Source organism: Arachis stenosperma, chromosome 8 (assembly GCF_014773155.1).
Source record: "Arachis stenosperma cultivar V10309 chromosome 8, arast.V10309.gnm1.PFL2, whole genome shotgun sequence".
NCBI classification, from domain to species: Eukaryota; Viridiplantae; Streptophyta; class Magnoliopsida; order Fabales; family Fabaceae; genus Arachis; species Arachis stenosperma.
This window is the reverse complement of record NC_080384.1, coordinates 43151163-43174924: the sequence shown is the minus strand read 5'-3', so window position 1 is coordinate 43174924 and position 23762 is coordinate 43151163. Positions and strand designations below refer to the sequence as shown.

At 30.5% G+C, this 23762-nt stretch overlaps 2 protein-coding genes across 3 annotated transcripts; both read right to left on the bottom strand.

Moving 5' to 3' along the window:
- Positions 1 to 14529: 14529 nt before the first annotated feature.
- On the bottom strand, positions 14530 to 17672 carry LOC130946303 (inactive protein RESTRICTED TEV MOVEMENT 2-like). Its single transcript, XM_057874978.1, has 3 exons — positions 17464 to 17672; positions 15764 to 16222; positions 14530 to 15142 (listed from the first exon to the last, which is right to left on the bottom strand). Exons 1-3 carry the CDS (start codon positions 17591 to 17593, stop codon positions 14613 to 14615), a joined length of 1119 nt encoding a protein of 372 aa, XP_057730961.1. The 5' UTR covers positions 17594 to 17672; the 3' UTR covers positions 14530 to 14612.
- Positions 17673 to 19441: 1769 nt separating this feature from the next.
- Positions 19442 to 22644, bottom strand: LOC130943838 (pentatricopeptide repeat-containing protein At4g21065-like). Of its 2 annotated transcripts, none has more exons than XM_057871879.1 (2): positions 20041 to 22644; positions 19442 to 19923 (listed from the first exon to the last, which is right to left on the bottom strand). In XM_057871879.1, exon 1 carries the CDS (start codon positions 22611 to 22613, stop codon positions 20886 to 20888), a length of 1728 nt encoding a protein of 575 aa, XP_057727862.1. In that variant the 5' UTR covers positions 22614 to 22644; the 3' UTR covers positions 19442 to 19923; positions 20041 to 20885. The 2 variants fall into 2 exon arrangements, with proteins under 2 accessions (XP_057727862.1, XP_057727861.1); XM_057871878.1 differs by having other exon boundaries at positions 19442 to 20513; positions 20623 to 22644.
- Positions 22645 to 23762: the final 1118 nt, after the last annotated feature.

Genomic DNA, 23762 nt, shown 5'->3' with positions numbered 1-23762 from the left:
AACACCATAATTTTCAATATTAAAAGATTACACCAACTTTTATCCAATATCCAAAAAAATTAACCTCATTTAGTTTAGGTATAATTGTATATTAATTACTTGGCTTAATTTTTTTTTGGTGACTTGAAATTTTTTTGGTGACTATTACTTGGCTTAATTCTATATTAATTAGTTGGCTTCTTATTCTTAAAGCTTTACTTTAATTTAAAATTTTTGCCTGTATATCTCGCAAATCGATAATCCAGTCGGTCTTTTAACACTGACGAAAATATTATAATTATTTCAACATATATACATGTGTTAGGTTAATTATTATATACTGAATAATGTTGATAAGTGACAGCTTTTTATTATATATACCCTCAATATACAAAACTTATCCTTTTAAAAATAAGTATTCAAAATAAAAAATTACTTACTACTCCAGTTTCTGTACCTATCACTACCAACTAGGCAAATAATTAAAATTTTAATTTTTATTTTAATTATCTTTTTAATTTTTAAATAAAAAATTAATTTATTTAACTTTTTTATATTTTCAAAAAATAACATATATATTTAAATATTTACTAATTTAAGTATTAAGTGAATAATTAAAATAATAAATTAAGACTTTCAATCATTACTCATAATATATTTAAGAAAAGTATAATAAATTAATTTTTAGTTAGTTAATATTAATTAATTTTTAAAATTTAAAAAATTCTTAATTTTTGGAGGGTTTAAAATTTTTAATATTTAAAATTTAGAGTTAAGAGTTTGTGATTTAAGATTTATGATTTAAAATAAATAAAATAATTTAAAAAAAATGGAGTGATTTGCTGAAAAAAAATTGACTTCCTATTTTTTTATATATTTTCGAATAAGAAGATACTAAGAAACATTTAATGCATCAAGATCTGATTTTCAATGGTATCTTCAATTAATACCAATATTGATGCATGGGATTCCAATTTAAATGTTGCAGCTCTTGAGTGGATGAATAATCCTCCTCCTCATCAAGTGACCTATGAAATATTGGTTTTTTTATTTTATTCTTTAATATACAATTTTAGAAAAAAATATTGGATTAAATATGTTTTTGGTCTTCAAGGTATAAATAAAAAATTATTTTTATTTTTAATTTTTTTTGCATATAAAATTATCCATAAAATTTAACTTAGTATTAAAATCATCTTTTTTATTTAAATTTTAAATTTTAAATTTTATTACTAAATTATTCCTAATTAAAAAACTTATACATTAAAAAAAAAAGAAAAAAAAAGAACAGATGAGGGGGAGAAAGAGAACCATGCGAGAGAAGAGGGAAGACGAAGAAAGAAGAAGGGAAGGGAAGAAGAAAGGAAAGAAAGGAAGAGGGGGAAAGAGGAGACGGCGCCGGCGAGGCTTGTAGCCGTTGTCACCATTGAGAATCAGAACCAGAGAGAAAGAGAGCTCACAAGAGAGAGGAGACGTGACTGCGCCGAACTCGCCAAGAAGGTCTAGCTCTTCTGTGACAAACCTCCACTCCGTCATCCGCATCGCCATTACCCAGCCCCTCAACGAGCGTCCCATCCACCGCATCGTTACCGAAGTCTCCAAAACCCTTGACCGCACTCTTGTCCTCCTACGCCGATGCCGTCACAACGGTAGTGTCCTCCACCAGGTCTTCTCCATTACCACCACCGCCTATTTTGGGAAATCTATCTTTTCTAGAGTTCTAATTCTGCTTCTGTTTATGATTTTGTTAATCAGATTGTTAATTACATATTTTTGATGATTCTAATTTTATTAATCACATTGTTTCTAATTCTGAATTTATTTTTTATTTTGTTAATCCGTTGTTCTTCTACTTCTTTTTTCTGCTTCTGATTCTGATTCTATTTTTGATACTTTTGATTCTGCTTATGGTTTTGCTTATTTTTCTATTTTTAATTCTATTTTTGTTTATGTTTTTATTTTTTCTGCTTCTGATGTTATTTCTATTTCTGTCTTTTATGTTTATTACATTGTTTTTGCTTTATTGTTGTTGTTGAAGAAAAAAAATAAAAGAGATACTGTTGTGGTGGAGAAAAAAAATAAAAACTGAATATTTTCGTAAAGAAGGAAAAAGGTATAATTCTTCGAAAGGTGATTTAAAATCAATTCAAATTTTAAGGACAATTTTGTATACTAAAAAATGTTAAAGACAAAAAATATTTTTGATTTATATGTTAGAGACCAAAATTGTATTTAATCTAAAAACAATTGATGAAACAATTGATATTAAAACTCCAAAATGCAAGTATAATCAAATAATATCAGAAAATTATGTAATCATTTTTAATCGATTAAAACAAATATTTTTTTATCTTCATAGTGAAAGTTTTTTTTATTTGATTATTTTCTCCAATTTCATTTGTTTTGAGCAATCATTATGTTGAAGTGATACATGAGATATATATAGTTTATATTTACCCGTAAAAAAAAATCTGAAATAACTAGTTTTAGGATATCTATAACCATACTAAAGAAAATATCTAAATATTTTATTTATAGTAAATTTTATCCAAAATTTTCTAAAATAAAGAATAACTTATTTTCTTGTGATATGTTTAATAATTATGTTTAATTTAATTTAATTTATGATAATTTAATTAGCTAATTAATTAAGGTATAATTTTTTTTATAATTTATAAAAACTATTAAAAAAATTACATTTTGTAATTTTAATCACACAATAAAAAGACTTCAAAAAATAAAAAAGAACAAATAAAATTTTTGGTGTCTCTTTGAAATTAAAAATCAGTGGAGATTTTATTTGTATCATTCTATCTTAAGACTAAGAGAAGATACTACTATACTCTTTGTATTATATGATTTATCGTTAATATTATTAACTAACTTTTTCATATGCTCATATGAATCATTCCTCATACTCATTCTTTTACCAAACACCTACCATATATACAAAGAAAAAATTGATTACTATCATCTCCGTTTTTTTTCATAACCTTTTTTATTTTCATGTAGTATTATTTATATATATGTAATCTCTTCTCTCTAATTTATCAAGGGAGTGTTTTAGAAAATTTTGATGTTTAGTGATCTTTATAATTTGTAAAAATGTTATATTATAGTTAATTAATTAGATAATTTAGTCGTTTTGATTAAATTAAAAATTAAAATTAATTTCATTTAATAATCATTAAATATGCTAAAAGAGTAATTTTATCTTTTATTTTAGAAAAAAATTGATAAAATTTACTTTTATTTTTAATAACTAATATTTTATTGGCTAAAATTTGTTTATATAGTGTTGTTTTTCTAGCATGATTGAACATGAAATTAGGGATTTGAAGCGGATCGGAGTAAGTGAGATAAAAGGTAAAAAAAGAGAAAAGACTTGTTTGTACGTTATTTTTAGAAAAGTTATTTTTTATTTTTTAAGTAATTTTTTATAAAAATAAAAGTAATTTTATATTTGAATATCTTAGGTAAAATGATTTATTTATTTATTAATTATATTTGAGTAAAATAAAATAATTTTTTTTATTTATTATGTAAAAATTTTTTTTAAAAAAAATTTTCTAATACTTTTATTTTATTTATTAAAAATTTGTCAAATATACTAAAAAATAAAAAAATATTTTTTATCGATTTAATAACCAAAAAAAAAGAGAGAACTAAAAAGGGAAAACGAACCGAAATAGAAGAAAATGGGGTTTAATTTGCTAGATATTACTGGATGTTGTTGGTGTTAGTAGCCGTAGTTGGGTTGGGTGTTGGTGGGTGGAACAAAAAACCGCGAATCTAGGCATATTGAAACTTCAAAAAGAAGTGATGAAGTGATAAATGATGTTATATTTTGCCCTTTCTGATTGAGTTGGGCAAAAAGTTGTATAGAAAGATACAGATAAAAATGCATATAGATAAGAATGTGTTCATATTTATTCTTACAATAATTTGTGTTAATAAAAGATCATCCGTTAAAATGATCATGTGGGGAAGGATAAGAGTGGGTATAAAGACGATGAGCGTGAATCAATTATTATTGTTCTTTTGTCGACTTATTGCCAATGATTATTTGCTATATACTGTTATGCGCATATAATTCTGAAACATCAATTATTATTGGTAACACATATATCATGCATAGGTGGTATACATCAAATATAAAGTTGATTGTAATCTTATTTTGTTTTGTTTTGACTCCATGGCGCATTGTTTAAATTAGGATTTGTTTTTTTATTTTAATATTTACCTTGTGATTATGCCTGTGCAAATTTTTTAAGCACAGATATTGGTTGTACAAATTTAGTTAAGGGAATTTATTTACCGTTATAATAATAAAAAAAATACATATTGACTCATTCGCTTTGGATTATTTCTTGCAGTATTTATCACCAAAAGTTATTTATTGAGAACAAGGTTAAGAAGATAATAATTTAAAATTATTTTATTTAATTTAAAATTTTTAATTTTATATATATAATATTTAAAATTATATATGTATTATATTTAATGTTATATATTTATTTTAGAAGTAATTAAATAAATATAAAAATAAGAGAATTTTCAGATTTGAATTGATTTTTATTGTTTTCAAACATTTCAATTTATTTATTAGAGCTTGCTGTTAAATTGGTTATGAGAATATGTTTTGGTTATCAATTTCGTTAAAGAGACAATGAGAAATCTAAATAATGTAAATAATAGATTTTGAATTTGATCCAATACAAAAAAAAAAGTAAATTTTTTTTTAAATTATTTAAACCAAAAAATTCAAACAATTATTTCAAAAAATTAATCATCTCAACTCTAATTTACTAAAGAAATTCATCTAAACACTCTCTTTCTCCCAAACCGTCTACCACCTCACCCTCGTCGATCATCCCATCTCTCTGATGTTAGATGTCCCTCTCCTATCATTATTGCTGAATCGTCATCAAACAATCATTTACGTAGTTATTGGAATAATCATCCGATTATTTAGTAAAATGATCATCCAACATTTGTTAATTGTATATAATTAAATTGAATCGAATAAAATAATTATCCAATTAAAAATTAAAATAACTATCTACATACCTAATAAATTAAATATCCAACACATTTAAAAAATAAAAATACCATTTTATGTCTACCTAATCCAATATCCGAAAGGAGGGGGAATTGAGATTCTCCATTCCTTAGGCCAAAGATGCACTATGCACCCCAACCCTCAATCAATCAACTTCTTAAACCAGTGGCCCCTTTTTTTTCTTTGTCTATTCAGTTTATTACGAGCAAGAAGTTAAGTCTTAAAAGTAATTTTTGAATTTACACTCAAATCTCAAAATAATCGAAAAAATTAATAATTATTTAAATTTGTCTTTAAATTTGTATTTCGAGACTCATAGTAGTCTCTTAAGCATTTTTCGTTCATCGAAATCCTAAAACGACGTCGTTTTAAACGAAAAAATAACATAAAATCCTCCAATTCAAAAAAAAAAAATATGTTCCTTCCCCATTCCCATCCCCATCCCCAACCCCTCTCTCTTCCCAAAAAAAAAAAAAACAAATGATGTGAGCTTTAATTCTACTTAATGCTAAATGAAAAAGTCTCGATAAACAAAAATTTGTAGTTAAAAATGGTTAAAATTTATTATTTTTTGTTTTATTTAACGTATTCGGTAATAAATAAATATTAAATAAGACATATTTAATTAGATTATTTAAATTGATTTTTTTTATTTTTTTAATATTATCATTACTAAAATTATTTTATTGCATACTTATTATATTTAACTTATATAATTATTTTAATAATAATTAATAAATACTAAATAAAATAATTTTAGATTAATTTTTTATTATCTTCTAAATATTGTTAGATTTTTAATACTTGAGCCTGTTACTCCAAAGGAAACTAGCTTGATAGTGTTATAATTTCCTTACTGTTAATTTTACGTTAAAAAAATATAAATTTGTATTTTTTTTTTTTTTTTGCATACCCACACCAAAGGGGATTGTGAATAAATGCTTAGATTTCTATTATAGCTTATGTTAGTGGCAAGCTAATTTGTTGTAAATGCCCATGTGATTAATTTTCATTTTGCGCTATTCATGTTTGTTTATACAATTTCCTTAGCTGTTAATGGTACATCTATGATTAAAGTTAGGCAAATTCTTTGATACTCATGAGTGTGGTGCCGAATTTGTCGAAGTTACCTTTTAAGGTAAGTTTTAAATATTTAAAAATTATTTATTTTTATATTTTTTAAATTAAATATTAATATTTATTCCTTTTTAGTAAATTAGGCAACTTTCTATAGGCATCCAAGCAAACACCTTAAAGTTATGACTACTAGGTCCAATCATAAGATCCAAGAAAACATTGATCTTTGGAAATTGTTGACATTCACTTGGTTTTACGTGTGGACAAGCCAAATGAATGAAATGAATCGAATGATCATACTGTTGTGAGCACATGAGAGTAGAAGGATTACTTTGCTAAATGATTGGAAAGGTCGAAAGTTGCTAAGAGAATTGTTTCATATCACCTTCTGAGCAGGTAGGGTGTTGATTATAAGGTCAGATACGCTCAAGTCATATTTGACCATTAGTTAGGGTATGAGTGACTTCTTTCATATCCTATTATTTATGTACGAAAATATTTGGAAAATAATTAAATTTAGTGTAAATCAATTAAAAATTATCTTATTTTATATTTATTAATTAGAATAATTATTTAAATTAGTTTCTAACAATTTTAAAATTGAATATTTTAATTTTGAAAAAAATTATAATACACAGATTAATTTTCAACATATTTTTATTAAACATAACAGTTCTATCCATTTTACTTTTACTATATGTCAATTATTATTATTATTATTAACTTAACTTTGTACATGTAGATGATTAAACTAAAATATTAATACATTTTTTTCGTTAGAAATAAGTAAGATGAATAATGATGTTTTGAAATTCAAATTAAAATATTTTTTTAATACAAATATATTTTTTAAAATAAGACATCTTTTGATTATATTAAATATAAAAATATCATATAATTTTAATTTTAAATTTTTTACAGAATAATCTTTAATAATTTTATTGAACGATATTATTATTATTATTATTATTATTATTATTATTATTATTATTATTATTATCTATATATATATATATTATAAATACATATATAAGAATTTAATAAATAAATTTATTATTATTTTATCCAAAAAATATAAAAAATTATGGTATAATATTATTGTGTAATTAATAATAATAATAATAATAATAATAATTTTATTTTACTTTTTTTAGATGAAAGACTGTTATATTTGACAAAAAAATTAGGGATTGATTTGTGTATTAATTTTTTTTGGACTAAAATGTCTGTTTTTAAAATTTTTTGAGATTGATTTGGGTAATTATATATTCTGCCGGAAAATAAATTGAGGACTGATTTGTTTGTCGAAGTAAAACCTTAGTAATGTTTTTGTATATTATTCTTTTTAGAACTAAAATATTTGCTTTTAAAATCCTTAGGGACTAATTTGGATAATAAAAAATAACATAGATAATTGTTGCTTATATTCTCTTAACAATACTTGTATATTAAAATTAGCCACTAATATAAAATATAAATTAAAAATATAAAATATATATTAAAAATGAATTCAACAACACATGTATTTCTAAGCTACCACAATAAGCCAATTCAAGAATAGATTGCATGGATATTATCATAGTCGAATAGTCAATATCAAAAAGGATAAAAGGCAGTCTATGCAATTCAAAATCGGACAATGTTTTACAACAGAGAAAGGCCAGAGAAAGGCCAAAAGTGGAAAAAAATTTAACAAGACAAGATGCTAGAAGTTTGAAGACTAAAACTGGAGAGCCAAAGAAAGATTGAAGAGTGGCATAGTCAGAGAGTCTCTAAAAAAAACAAGAATAGAGGATGAATATGCAATTGATGAACAAATGGTGGAGGGTGCTAGCCTACAAAAGGCACCCAAAACACCATGAGAATTCTTGTATAGAATTGTCAGGATTTTGGAAAGACCCCTGATAATTCACAATTTAAAAGAAATGTGTAAATTCCACTCTTCTAAGATTGTGTCCCTAAGTGAAACAAAGAACCAATTTCGATAGATGGAAACAAAACTTCAGATATGCGACTATGAAAATTGGCATATTATTCACCCTTTGGGAGTAGTTGGAGGACTTGCGCTAGCTTGAAAAGACAACATCATTGTTCAAGTTCTTTACAATGGAGAGTTCTTTGTGATAGTCAAGGTCAAGGAGTTTGGAAGTAATAATGTATAGGGGATTATTGGTGTCCATTTGAGTTGTTCAGAACAAATTCGATCCTCACAGTTTGAGAAAATTACAGCAATAATTCAACAACTAGATGAAAAAGTGGTAATAGTTAGAGATTTTAATGCTCTAACAAGCTAAGTAAAAAAAGAAGAGGTGGAGGTAAAAAATTAGCAACCACCATTTTAACATTCATTAACTTCGTTGGGCAATAACAAGTTAGTGGATATTGGAATAGTGGGGCAGCCATTCACCTGGACAAATCGAAGACAAGGAGAGGAGTTGGTGAAGGAGAGACTCAACCGCTATTTAGTTAGGATGGGATGAAAGGCGATTTAAATACTAGAAACACTGGTATGGTGAAAAGGATGTTAGAAGAATTATCAGTGAAGTGTGGAAAATGGAAGTACCAGGCTCGACTATGTTTTCATTGGCCCAAAAATTGAAAGAATGTAGACATAGATTTGTCCAATGGCAGATCAATCACAAGTCCAATTCTTGGAAAGATATTGAGGACGTCCAAGCAAAATTAGAGGAGTTGCACAGTACAAGAAAAATGTTGAGTATCGTAGGATTGAATTTGACGGTATAAATGACGTTGAAAAGTGTTTACCGGCGAATAATTTTGTCCGACACTAATTACCGGCAGATTTTTTGTCGGTTTTTTAATGAATTTGCCGAGACTAAATTTGCTAATTACTGTCGGATTATTCCGACGGTATCTTTGGCACCATATTATATGTTTTGGTACCCAATTACCATTGGATTTGTCCATTGGTATATCTTACGGTAGTTTTTTTTTTCACAATTAAGCCACAATTAATAGTCAAACTAAAATTCTTGTTAACATAATTAGGGCAGAAATTCAAAATTACAAAAAATCAATAAATGATTGTATTAAATATCAATTTTCTTAATATAATAAAATATCACAGAACTAGAATACAATGAAATAGACATAAAATAAATTAAATTTCTAAACCCTACATATCCCAGTAATCATCATTGTTATCGTTGGCCCCCTGCTGAAGCGGCGGAGTAGATGCTGATGTCAGAACCCTACCAGCAGCGCCATTGCTTTCAGCGTATATATGCTCATTGTACATCTCTATCTGCCCTTGCAAACACTCTAGCTACTCCGTCATCTGCGAGTTTATGGCTGTGGTGTCTCCCATGCGTGTAAAAACCTTGTTGTACCTCTGCTCATACTGCTGAGTTTGTTGGTGAAGCTCCTGCATGAGCTTCTGCACTCCTCCCTCAAGTCAACAACTTCCACAGGATTCGCAGGGCTGGTGGCAAAGGTAGAGGTAGATAAAGCCACTAATGCGGAGGAGCAGAGGTCGCCGGCAAATTCCCAACCTGAAGATGCGATTCTTGTGGGGATAAGAGGCAGTCTTGTGCCAAACCCTATCAATATCTACCATTGAGGTATCCAAGCTGGGGTAGTTGTTCCTACTAGGCGGCTGATATTGATGGATCGCGGCCTCCAATCTCTACGTGTAGTCCTCCTGTGTGACACACGTTGTGATTAGGATAACACTTAATTGATTTTAAACCGAATAAATTTCAAACTTAGAATTAATTGAAACTCACATAATGAACCGCAGATTGCTCATCATGGAGTTGACGGTATAAATAGCGCCGAGAACTATTTACCTCAGATTGTTTTCATCTGACGCTAATTACCGGCAGATTTTTCGTTAGTTTTTTCAATGAATTTGTCGATGCTGAGTTGCCGATTACCGTTGGATTATTTCAACGGTAACTTTAGCGCCATATCATGTCTTTTGGCACAAGTTACCATCAGATTTATCCATCAATAAATCCTACGGTAGCTTTTTTTGTTGCACAGTCAAGTCACAATTAATAGTCAAATTAAAACTCTTGTTAATAAAATTATTAGAAAAAATTCAAAATTACCAAAAATTTACAAATTATTTTATTAGAAATAAATAGTCTAAATATAATAAAATATCACAGAAGTAGAATACAAGAAAGTAGACATAAAAAATTAAATCCCTAAACCCCACGGATCCTGGTAATTGTCATCGTCGTCTTCTCCCTGTTGAATCGGCAGTGGAGTAAGTGCTGCTGTCGGTGCTCCACCAGCGTGCATCTATTGATTGTACACCTTTATTTGCTCTCGCAAACAATCTAGCTACCACAGCTTCTCCGTCAGGTCCGAGTTGAAATTGGTAAAAATAGAATTTTGACCAACTTTGGCGTGCCATATCTTAGTGTGCAAAGCTTGTATTTAGGTAAAATCTATCTTAATTGAAGCTAGTTAAATGATCTTTAAAATGTTTTAATAACGGAAGAAATCAGAATTTTACAGAAAAAGTTATGAATAAATGAAAAACGGTATCAAAAAACTAAATTATGAGATTATACAGCAAACTGGAATTCCTGGTATGCGTGCCCACGCATAGTATGGTGCGTACGCACTGGGTAGAGCATGGAAAAGTGCTCGTGCATACACGAGGGGTATGCGTATGCATGAAACGGGAATGGCGCTCTGGCGTGTGCGTACGCACAAGCCCTGTTTTTGTGAATATACCTTGTATTTTATAGTTTAGCCTTCCCGAAATGCTTGTAAACCCCTGTAACAGTGTAACCCCTAAATAAACCCTGGCAACTCATTTTTAATCCCTGGATAGAATATTACTATGTCCAACAAATTAAATTTAATTATTCTTGGACTAACTACTTAGTTAACCAGATGAGACATTGCAGGGATGGTAGTTTTATAGGACAGTGGTTTCATTCCACTCACGTCTTAAAGGAATTAGCAAATTGATAAAATACTAGGGTCAATGAACCTAAGCTTGGGAAAATAATAACGAATGGAGGTTAAACTATCCAATAATTTGTGGAATTGATTAAAGTTAATGATGAATGACTTATTGCTTGGGTAAGATGTAAGTATTGTAGTTTGTCCCACTTGCTTGGTTGCTCCGAGTTAAGTGGAGATGGTGGCCTCGTCCCGCTCACAGTGACGACAGTGGTGTTATCCCACTCACAAGAAAATTGAATTAATTATTTGATAAAGAATTGAGATTAATGAATCAATTGCTTGATAAATTAATAAAGAATTGGGGCTAATAAATCTAATAACTTGTGAATTTGATTAAAGACTACGAATATGATTGATTGCCTAGGTAATTACGCAAGGGTTGCGACTTTGTCCTACTTGCTCCGAGTTAATAATTGAGAGACCTGGGTAAGATGCAAGATTGTGGCTTTGTCCCACTTGCTCTGGGTTAAGCGGTTAAACACATGCCTGGATAAGTTACAAGGATTGTGGTTTAGTCCCACTTGCTCTGGGTGAAGGTTAGAGACACCTGGGTAAGACGTAATGATTGAGGTTCATCCCACTTGATTGGGTTGAGATTTGTAAACACCCATCTGAGTAAGATGGAAGAGTTAAGGTTTGTCCCACTTGCTCCGGGTCAAACTGTATGTAACACCCTACCACACAGAACTTTACACCTAGGATGTAAAACAGAAGTGGCACCCTAAAAGTAATATATATATATATATATATATATATATATATATATATATAATATATCTAGGATCCTTAAAAGAAAATGGCTACGACAAAAACAAAATCGAAGGTACAACGCTCACGAGAAATGGAAGGATAGAAAGCTTATACAAAAAATCAAGAGAACGATATATAAAAGTAGAGTTCCAAAAGAAAGTTATATAATCAAGACCTAGACTCGACCTGCGAAGTAAAGGCTGGCTAGAATATATATGTATACATACAACTCAAGAATAAACCAAAAAATAAACATAATTCCTATTTCTCCAAGTCAACCTCTAGGAGGGACAAAATACAAAATACAAAAAAAGAGTCTATTACACATACATATAAACATAAACAAAATACAAGCAAACACCAAGTCCCAAGATAGTTCTTCGCTTTCGAGAGTCTTCAGAATTCTTAGTACGGTGCATCGCGTCCTACATCTGAAAACAACAATAGGTGTATAGAATGAGAACCAAATATTCTCGGTATGGTAAAGGTGTCCACATTATTAATATAAAAGGTCCCAAAAAAGTTAGAGACAATTCTAGAACTTCGACACTCAGATTAAAACTTAAGATTCAACTAAACCACAATTTTGGTAAAGCTCTCTAATGTATCCAAGTCCCAATCTAACCATAACTCTACAATTCACGTTTCGTCTCATTTAACGCATGCCACCCCTTGCGTATGCAAGATGTAAAATTTTCACATGTCGCGTACATGAGCCACCTCCGCGTACGCGACCATGTGAGGCCGAAAGGTTTGCTCGCACATGCGTGCCATCTGCCGTGTATACGGGATTTCAAAAATTGTCGTTTTCGTGTACGCATGCCCTCCACGTATGCAAGAGTAATGGAAAGAGCCAAATACTTGCGTATGCATGACATTCCCGCATACGCATGAAAGCGAATTTTTCTAAAAAGCTGATAAGTCCAGAAAATGCAATTTTTACACAAAATTTCAAACGCGCATAACTTTTTCGTTAAAAATATTTTTTATCCGCACTTCAAATATCGTAAACTTCACAAACCTAGCTTTCGTTTGAAACCAATTTCACAAAATTTGAAGGTCTAAAAACTAAATTATGGCCCATAAGTTGGTTAAAAATAGATTTTTACCAAAATCCTCTAATTTTTAAAACTCCCAATTCAAATCAAACCAACCATATCAAACTTCAGTCCTAATCATTCATATACATTATCGAATACTCCTCAATCCTTCAACACCTAACTATTAAGTTTTCAATTTATCAATTCATTCAACAATTCCCATTTACAAAATCACCAAATTCACTTTTCATCAATAATCAATTTAACGATTTCCAACTCAATCAAGATCCATATCAAGTTCCCATTATTTCACTCGGACACACTTACCAATCTTACCTTTGATGACCTCCGACCCAAAGTTCACTAATTCAATCAACTTAATAATTCAAAAATTCATAATTTCAATCATCAGTTCATACCATATTCTCATATAAGTAGTCACATCTCAATTCACCAATTTCTAGCAACAAACTTATACCATGTTCCCACAAATTATAACAACTAATCACCAAATCAAAGTCAAATTCAACACTTTCATCCATTTCAATAGTTTAATTCCATCCAATCACACAATTCAATCTTACTTCTAGGGACACCTAACCTAAGGTTTCATGTCACATTACATGGTATTTAAATAAAACTTAAATCGTATCTTAACCGATTTTTTTCCAAACTCAAAACCACCAAAAAAGACCTCTTTCTCACAAGCTTTCAAGTTCAACCACACAAGCTCAATATCAAGCACTCCAAATCACCAACTCAACTCCAATCAACATACATTCAATATAAATTTATACATTGTACCAAAATCAAAACTAGGATTTATCAAATTTAACTAACCACAAGGGTTTAGTGATTTCTTATATACATTATCCACTGAGATTTGTGATTCATCATCATCATCATTATCATTATTATCTTTTTTTTCTTTTTCATCTTTTTTTTTCTTGTTTTACCTTCTAAAGTTTTTTTCTGTTTTACTCTCTTAATAAGAATAAAAATAAATAAAAAAATCAAACAAAGAAGAAGAAGAAACATATAATGCTACAAAATTATTTGAAAGAAGTTGAATCTACATTCATTCAACTAAAAGAAAGAAAAAAATAAAAAAAAGAAAAAAAAAGAAAAAATACAGCATTAAAAAAAATATTTTTGTGTATTTATAGTAAATTTTGGTATAAAACTAAGACATATATATATATATATATATATATATATATATTGTTAAGAATTTTTGATATATTTGTACTGATAAATTTTGTATAATTCAAAATTCTTTCTCTTTCTCCTCCTTATCTTTTGCTTCTTCTTCTTCTTCATCTTCTTATTTCATTTTTTCATTATTTCTTTTTAGGAGAAAAAATTAAACAAAGAAAAAAATACATAATATGTTACAAAATCAATAAAAAGAGGAGGAGGAAAAAAATGCAACAACAATAGCAATAATAAAAAGCATGACGAAGAAGATAAAACACGCGAAGAAAAAGAAGAAGGAACACGAAAAAAAGTAGGAGGAACGTAAAAAAAATGAGGATGATAAGAAAAAACGCATAATACAAAAGTTAGAGGAGAAATGACTTGATTTCACGTATGCATTATGTGTATGAATTTTGTTAGATTAAAGTTAACTTATTTGAATTTGTTTGCTAAAAAGATTTGAATGTATAAGCAGGACTTTTGTTTTATAGGCCGTGATAATAAACACAAGTTATATTATTACATCATATACAATTTCTGTAGAGCTAAATTTAGGTTGTCTAGGATGAGACAAACCTATAAGACACATAAGCTCCCAATCCAGCAATAACCGCAAAAGCAGCAGCTATATTTACCACTAGATCTTTCTCTTCGTCATTCCATTTCCCTTCTTTGATTCTTGTGACAACAAGAGAAGCAGAAGCAACAAGTTCTCTGATTCCATTCCCAACAGTATCAATCATATCCTGTTTGCTCTTATCTGAAGACACTTCATCACCAGTACCTAACTTTGATGACACTTTTCTCATCCTGATTTCTTTCTCTTTTAACACACCCTTTCCCACATCATCATCATTCGAAATTACCTTTCTTGCCTCAGAAGTCTTCCCATATTCTTCTTTAACCTCTTTTTCCTTCTTTGGGAGCCTTTCATCTTCTTCTTTTTCCTCTAATTGCTTTCTCACAGCTGCTAGTCTTGTCTTGAGCCTAGCTTCATCTTCACGCTTTTCGGCCGGCGATGAATCTCTTGCAACCGCTGTTAGTGTCGTCTTTGCCTCGTCCTCCTTTTGACGCTTTGAAGGCTTCTCATCTGTTTGGGATTCAATTCTAATTGTTAGGTTTGGTTTTGACTCAAACCCATATCAAGAGATTTTATAAGACATAATTAATTAAGCGCAGATTATCATGGTAAGAGTTCAGTTATGACTGTAAGATAAATGGAAAAAGCGAGCATGTCCAAATCATTATAGTGACTAGACTTAATTTTTGTTTTAGTATGGGTTAAATTTAATAAATAATGAAAATTATATAAGAAATGTGTTATATGAATAATTTTACAGTTAAGCAATATACTTTTTATTTTTATTACTAAAAACATATAATTTTGTTATATATTCTGAATTTTTTCGTGCACAATACTAGCATATAATGGTGATTGCAATTTCTATCACAGTTTAAAATAAGAGAATTCTTCTTAAAGAGTAAAATCGGATGAATAGTAAAGATTTTGTTAAATTTAAAAAAAATTAATAAATATTTTGTCTTAAACTTTTTTAATTAGAAAAAATTTATTTTTTTATTAATATTTAAAAATATAAAATAAAATATATTATTAAATTATTAGACTAAAATAATTAAATAATAGCAAAAAATAATAAATTTTAAATAAAGATTATTTCTCTTTAACGTAATGGTATTGAGTTATCATTACCTGATAATGGCGGTCTTTTAATAATTTGGTCTTGAACCCTATTGGCTTCTGATGGAGGGAACAACGCTTTTAACCGACTCTCATTTTCAAGCTTTGGGCTCTCAATAGGTCTATAGGAGGATGATGATGACGTGGCTTCCTCAGTACCCTTCTGTGCCTTCTTGTTTCCCATTAACGGTTCTTCCAATTTTGCATCTTCAGCTTTATTAGGAGTGGGCCTTGTTTTTCCTTGTGGTGTGTTAAGCGTCTCTTGTGGAACCGATAAGTTCTTTGGCATCGTAAGAACGAGAGTGCCAACTTCAAACTTGGCTTCAAGTGCCTCTGGGTTACAATTCTCAGGAACAGGATATGTCTGCTCAAATCTGCTCCATTTATTGCCTTGAATTGGTCTTTCTCCTGAAACCTTCACCTTTCTTGAAGACCACACGAATGTAATTTTAATGCGTTCTTTTGTATAACCTGAGCATGCAAAAGCGTCAGAATAAAGATAATAATCTTGTTACATGTAATTTTTCTTGTGTTGCTGGTAATTGTTTAACAAAAATGTTATGGGTACACAATAAATTAATTATTATGTATTTATGTATAAATTTATATGTTGTTTAATGATAAATTCTATTCAACTCTTTCTAAAATAAAGGATAAATTATTCTTTTATGATATATCTTATTATTATTGGATAAAATAAAATGACTTATTATGATTAAATTCTTAATCTAACCTAAATTTTATTAACCTAACTAAATAACTATGATATAACCTTTTTACAAATTATAAAAATTACTAGAAAAGTTTTATTTTATAATTTTTTTTAAATCACATATCTATTAATTAATTTTAACCACTAAATAAAAAAATCTACAAAAGAACAAATACAAAACATCAAAGACACATAAAATGTAAAATTCTCAAAATACTTTCATAATAATTCTCTCTTAGAACAATGAAGATTTTTTTTAAAAAAATTTAAGAAAGCAAGAAAGAAAAAATTTTGAAAATTTTAAATTTTTTGTGCCAGTCTTTTGAGATTTTTTATTTTGTGATTGAAATTGATTAATAAATATATAATTTTAAAAAAAATTAAAATTAAGCTTTTTTTTAATAATTTTTATAACTTAAAAAAAGTTACATCATGATTACTTAATTAGATTAACAAAATTTAGGTTAGATTAAAAGTTAAAATAACTTAGGTTATTTTTAATTAGTATATTGTATTTTAATATATATTTTAAAATAAATACCTAAATAATTAAATCCTAAAGAATTTTAGATTGAATGCTTGGGTCTCTAATTAATTTTTAATCTCTAAAAATTTTTAAAAATTATTTTTGTCAGATAAATTGGTTCTTCTATTGTTTTCAATTAAATTTTTAATATATATATATATATATATATATATATATATATATGTTAGACAAATAAATTTTTAATAAATTTTATTATAAAATAATTAAGTATCAAAAAATATATTTTAAGATAAATTAGTCTTTCTTTAAAATAATATAGAGATCAATCTATCTTACAAAAATAATTTTTAAAAATTTTTTGAATATAAAAATTTGTTAAGAACCAAAATATTTAAAAAAAATTGAAGATCAAGCCAAATATTTATTATATCTTTTATATTAATAGTTAATTTAATGACTGATATTTTATTATGTATGTCTAGTATGGTTATATATATATATATATACACGGACCTGGAAGATAAACATGGAGAAGGAAAGCTTCCGGTGTTTCTTTCATTTCTGATTTGGGCTGCAAAGTCTCATAGATACGACGAACAGATTGGTTTGTACGGAAAGTTGGTGTTCTTGGCCTCATAGCCATAGCTCTAGCTATATATGCAGTATATATTTGTTTTCTAATTTACAAAATTATTGTGATTTAATAAAGCCTTTCGAATTGGACTAGTTGATATTTTGTTTCGTTGTGCCTGTGTATATATATATATATATATATATATATATATGAACCAATTGAAGCTCCGGAGATTTTAAGGGTTAAATGGGTTTCTTGTCATAGAGACTATTCGTTCTTGTACGCTATGGTTTATTTTTGCTATGGGTTGGGTTTTCCCCGGCCACTTAGCTTCCTTCGCAGAGCAACATACAATTACATATTAAGTATAGCTTGTTTGTCCGAAAAGTAAATTGTTCTTTGTTTTGCCCACACACTTGCAATAGCTATTATTAGAGTATATACTCATTTTGGTCCTCAAAGAATCTTAGTTCAGACATTTTAGTCCCCAAACTAAAATTAATTACTCGATTGGTCCCTAACAATTAATTCTGTCAGTCACTTAGATCCTTTACTCCGTCAACTTTAACGGAGGACAAAATAGTCTCTGACAACTCTAACATGGGACAAAATAGTCCATGATCTCATCTATTCGAAAACGACACTGTTCTCTCCTGATTTCCATCATATCTCGCATAACACTAATAGTCTAACACTGTAACTTCAAGCTACACAATGCACACTCTACAACTTCAACGTTCATAAGAAAAAAAAATTCTCAACTTGTTCTCAACCAATTCATACTCAAGAAACTAATGACTATGTCTCTCAACGTCTTCGATGGATCCCATGAATCTAGACAGCAAGTCTGATATGTCAAGACCCATAGTCGTCGTTGCCATCTCCCTCCTCCCCTGCCCTATCATCTCCACTACCACATTGTCCACCACTCCAATCACTTCCTTTAGCTTCTTCTCCAAACCAATGTTCAGTAATCGCTTCAATTTTTATATGAGCAGCAACGGCGACATTGCTCGTTGTACTGATAGCTTGGATGCGAGGTCGAAGCTGTCTGCCAATTCGGACTCCAGGAAAGAAGGAATAAAGCACTCAATGTCAATTTCAAATGAGAATTTGCATATGATGTCGAAGAATAATCTTCTCATGATGTCCTAATTTCCAACAATCTATATTGCTTGTCGGAGAGTGGAGAAAGGCGTGTCCTTGAGGTATAGTTGTAGAACTTGGTCTTGAAGATGTCATGGACGTTGTGAGGATTGGAGGTGATGTTATCGAGGACGTGAAAGTGGATGCTTCTGGTGAGTAAAGTGCAGAGGAGGTGGATGTATCAGTGTATGGTCCATGACATGTTGAGGTAGGTGCGACACGTGTGGTCATTACATTATAGTTTAATCTTGGAGCTAAAGAGGAGGAAAAAAAAGATGGAAAAGAAAACTGTGAAGGTGAAGAAGAAGAATATGAATCTTAGGGTTATGCGAGATATAATAAAAATTGGGGAAGAACAGCATCGTTTTCGAATAAAGGGGTAAGGGATCATTTTGTCCCTTTTTAGAGTTGTCAGGGATCATTTTGTCCCCTGTTAGAATTGTCAGGACCATTTTATCTTCCGTTAAAGTTAACTGAGCAAAAGACCTAAGTGACTGACAAAATTAATTGTTAAAAACCAACCAAATAATTAATTTTAGTTGGAGACTAAAATGTCTGGTCCGAAATTTTTGAGAACCAAAATGGATATATACTCTATATTTTATATTTGTTTCCCAACTAGTAATATACTTTTTTGAAATTTACTCAGTCTTCATTAAAAGTATAATTATCATAAACTTTTTACTACAATTTCTTGTTAATTTATGCTAATTTAGTTTAAAATGTACTGTTTTCAATATACCACAAATAATTCATCATGATTAGGGCTAAAGTGAGTTAAGCTAATTTATGAGCCACTGATAGCTAGATAATCTCACTTCATAAGCATGTGACCTGAGTTTGAGTCTTAACTTTGGATCGTTGGATAAACTAGATTCATTGGCCCGAGAGTTGACTCAATATATACATAGTTATGGCGAATTTTGTGGTGCCACTGTTAAATTAGTGACACCGTGCCACTATGAAAGTTGTTGTACCACTGAAGAAAATGTTGCTGAATTTTTGTGGATAATTAATATGTTTTTGGCTAACTTTCACCATTCACCATTCGCCACCACCCATTTTCTCATCGCTTCAAAAATTATGTTGGCTAACTTTCTTTTCTCCTTCTTTAATGTGTTCACCATCATCCTCCTCCTCATCACTGACAATCTTCGTCCGCCACCACCGCCACCAATCTTCCAAATTCAAATTACTAAATTCAAGTGGAATGGCAATCATAGGTAGCAAAACAAAGAACAGCGAACCTAGAACTGAATAATAGAGCATAATAAAGCCAATAAGCTATACAAACAAAGACCAAGTAGTCAAAAAAATAAATAAATAAAAGCAACTTAAAGATCAAGCATCTAATGGAGTCATGGAGATACCAGTTCAATGAACTCCAGCATCATCAAGTCCAAGAACTCTACTCCCATCGGTGAAAAAAAAATCATAGAAACCAACACATGAAACCAAAAGCTAACAAATGAAACCAAAAGCGAACAAAAAAATACAACAATCATGAAAGATAACAAAGCACCAAATTTACACAGTTCAAGCAGGAATGCCAAACAAAGTTCAATAAAGATAGGCCTCAATAACAGAGCCTAATGCAACCAAGAAGCTATCCAAAACATAGATCAAGAAAACCGAATGATCAGAGGAACAAACCAACACACATCAAAGTTAAAAGGGCAAATCTGGGCAAATACCAAGAGAAGCGAGGCGGCATAAAGAGACTGAAGCGGAGGTCAAAAGGAATGCAGCAAAAAAGACTTTTTTCAGAGAAGATAGTTCGATTGGAACCAACAGATGCCGATGAAAGGTACCCAAACCAACCTCCCTCCTGGCCTCACATCAACTGGCAAGAGATTTTAGTATATTATCAGTATCTTATCTAAACAATATGTAATTTACAGAAATTAAGCACTAAGCAGCGGAAGGAGAACAAGTTAATCACATGACTGTACCATGTACAATAAATCATCGAGTGAACAAATAACTCCAAAATAAACGTGGTTCCCCCTTTCATATCCCTTTACTCAAACCGTTAACTTCATACAACCAATCTATTTATCAATGACCAATATAATCAGTTTACTCCATACATTCATGTATCTGATCAGAACTGTGCCATTGCTGATTAATGAGTTTCATTCATGATCTTCAATCATTTCCACATCGTCACTGAACATTAATTCGAATGTTTCCATGGCCAAAGCAGATACCATAGCTACCAGTAATCCTTGCAAGAGCAGTCACCATTTTTGAAATGATGGAACCGTATCCTGTCCCTTACTATGATCTCTCTTTGGTATATCTTAGACACTAGTTTCATAAACTCATGACAGTCCTCACAAGACCTTAGATTCTTCACAATCCGGATTTCGGAACCCTGCCTATTCCTGATTAGTCCATATGCAAGAGCTAGCTTCTCACTATGATGAAGTAACTGAATGGCTTTATCCTCATCATCCATCTCAAGCAACACCTCTGATACTCTTGGATTATACCCTTCCTTTCTAATTTCATCTACAATCTGATCCAATTTGTCATATATTTTCTCTGCTTCAGGGTGATTATAATCTCCCATAGAAAATTCACATACAGTGCCATCAACTTCAATCCTACTACACCCTGGAGGCTTAGTTAATCCCCTTCGGTTCATCAACTCTCTCACCTCTGCTTTGTTACACCACTTCCCAGAAGAAGCATAAACATTGCTAGCGAGTATGTAACTCCCACTATCATCATCAGCAGTTCTCTTTCGTAGTTTGAGGTATTTCATGAGACGCCCTGCTCTGTCGGTATCCCCATGAAGTTTGCAGGCCCATATCATGGTCCTCCAAAGAACTGCATCAGGCTTGATAGGCATTGTATTAATGAAATCCTCGGCTTCCTTCAAACGCCCTGCTCTCGCGAGGAGGTCCACCACACAGCCAAAATGCTGAATTGTAGGCTCTATACCATAACGTTTTGGCACATCATTCAAAAACACGTAAGCTTCATTAACCAAGCCTGAATTCCTACACGCCGAGAGAACCGCTGTCATTGTCCTCTCATCAGGTTCTATCCTACAGGTTTCCATCTCAGCAAACATCCCAACAGCTTCCTGGCACATTCCATGGCTAGCAAGGGCAGAGATCATCGCGGTCCAAACAAAAACATCCTTGTCCACAACATTGTCAAACACGTTCCGTGCACTCTCTAAGCACCCGCTTTTAGCATACATATCAACAAGGGCAGTGCCAACATTCGCCTTAGAATCAATCCTCTTCTCCTTCACAATCATGTGCACCTTCTTCCCCACACTCAAAGCTCCGGTTTCAGCACAGGCCCTCAAAACAGACATCACCGTGGCATCATTGACCTCTATCCCAGCTTTCAGCATGCTATCAAACAAGGCCAAGGCGTCGACGTGGCGGTCAGCGTTGACAAGGCCATCAATCATTGAAGTCCAAGAAACCACATCCCTAAGAGGCATTCTATCAAACACCTCGCGAGCAAACCCCAACTCGCCAAATTCAGAATACATATGGATCAAGGCGTTCTGGATATACTGATCAGACCCGAAACCCGTCTTAGTGATGAGAGCGTGGATCTGTTTGCCTTGTGGGGTGAGTTTCAAGCGGGCAAGACACTTAAGGAGGAAGGGGTAAGTGAAGTTATCGGGTTGGGGTGGTTGGTAGTGGAGCATGGAGAGGAAGAGAGAGAGGGCGTGGAAGTGGTGGGTGGGGTCGGGGCTGCGGGAATAGGCGCGGATGATGGTGTTGTAGTAATAGGAGTTGGGGCGGGGGATGGAGCGGAGGAGGAGGCGAGCGTAGGAGAGGTTGCCGCCGGGAGAGAGGGCGGCGAAAGTGAAGAGCTTGGAGACGTTGCGCGCTGCGTCGTCGTTTTGAATGCCCACTTTCAGGAGTTGCGCGTGGAATTGGAGCGCGTCGGACATGCTTCTCAGCTCCATCACGACACCACCCAGTCACCCGCTCATGCTAACTAGTCAACGCCACTTCATCTTTTGTTTTTAACTTTTTTTTTTTTTATATACAAAATGGGGGTAAATCACAATAATAAACCAAGGGATCAAAATTTTACACAAATCTGCCAAACCAAAATCTGTTTCGTGAATCCACCAATGTACATTTATATGTAGTTTGAACCAACTTGATTCGAACTTCAGTTCTACATAATTCGAATTATACACAAACACATGCACACACTAATTCGAACCAGCTTGGTTCGAATTACACACATAGTAATTTCTATGCTGTTAAAAGATTAATAATTTATTAAAAAAATTAATAATTTAAAAATTAAAAAATATATATTTTATTTCATACATTAAAAAAAGCTAACAAAATATTTAATTACGAGACTTCTTTAAAATATTTGTGATCTATCGATTCGAATTCCATACAATACTCTTTTGTCCATTTTTAATAGCTCATGAATATTTTTTAATAAATTTATTTAAATTATACTACAAAAAATATTTTATCCTATGCAAAATAATTTTAAAAAATGGTTTAAAAAATGTTAGGACTACTATACAAATTTGTAATGTTCTAATAACTTAGGTAAATACATCCATGTACTCAAATTTTAAATTAAATACTCTACATAGTCAATAATAATTTAGAAATGAAAGAAAATATTTTATTCCATACAAAATAATTAAAAAATATATTTTATTTTAATACAAAAAATTTTTTAAAAAATGGCTTAAAAAATGTTACGAGTACTATAAATATTTGTAATATTCTAGTGATTTAGGTAAATACATGATAAAAATATTTTTTCTTTAAAATCTAAATCATTATTGACTATGTAGAGTATTTCTTTAATGTCCTAAGTCATTAGGATATTACAAATTTTTACGAATTTGTAATACATGGTGATTCGAATCACCATATAATTTAGGAGTACTATAAAAATTTGTAATATATGGTTGACTTAGATCATTATAGAAATACTCTACATAGTCAATAATAATTTAGATCTTAAATAAAAAATATTTTTATTATGTATTTACCTAAATCACTAGAATATTACAAACTTTTATAGTACTCATAACATTTTTTAAGCCATTTTTTTAAAATTTTTTTGTATTAGA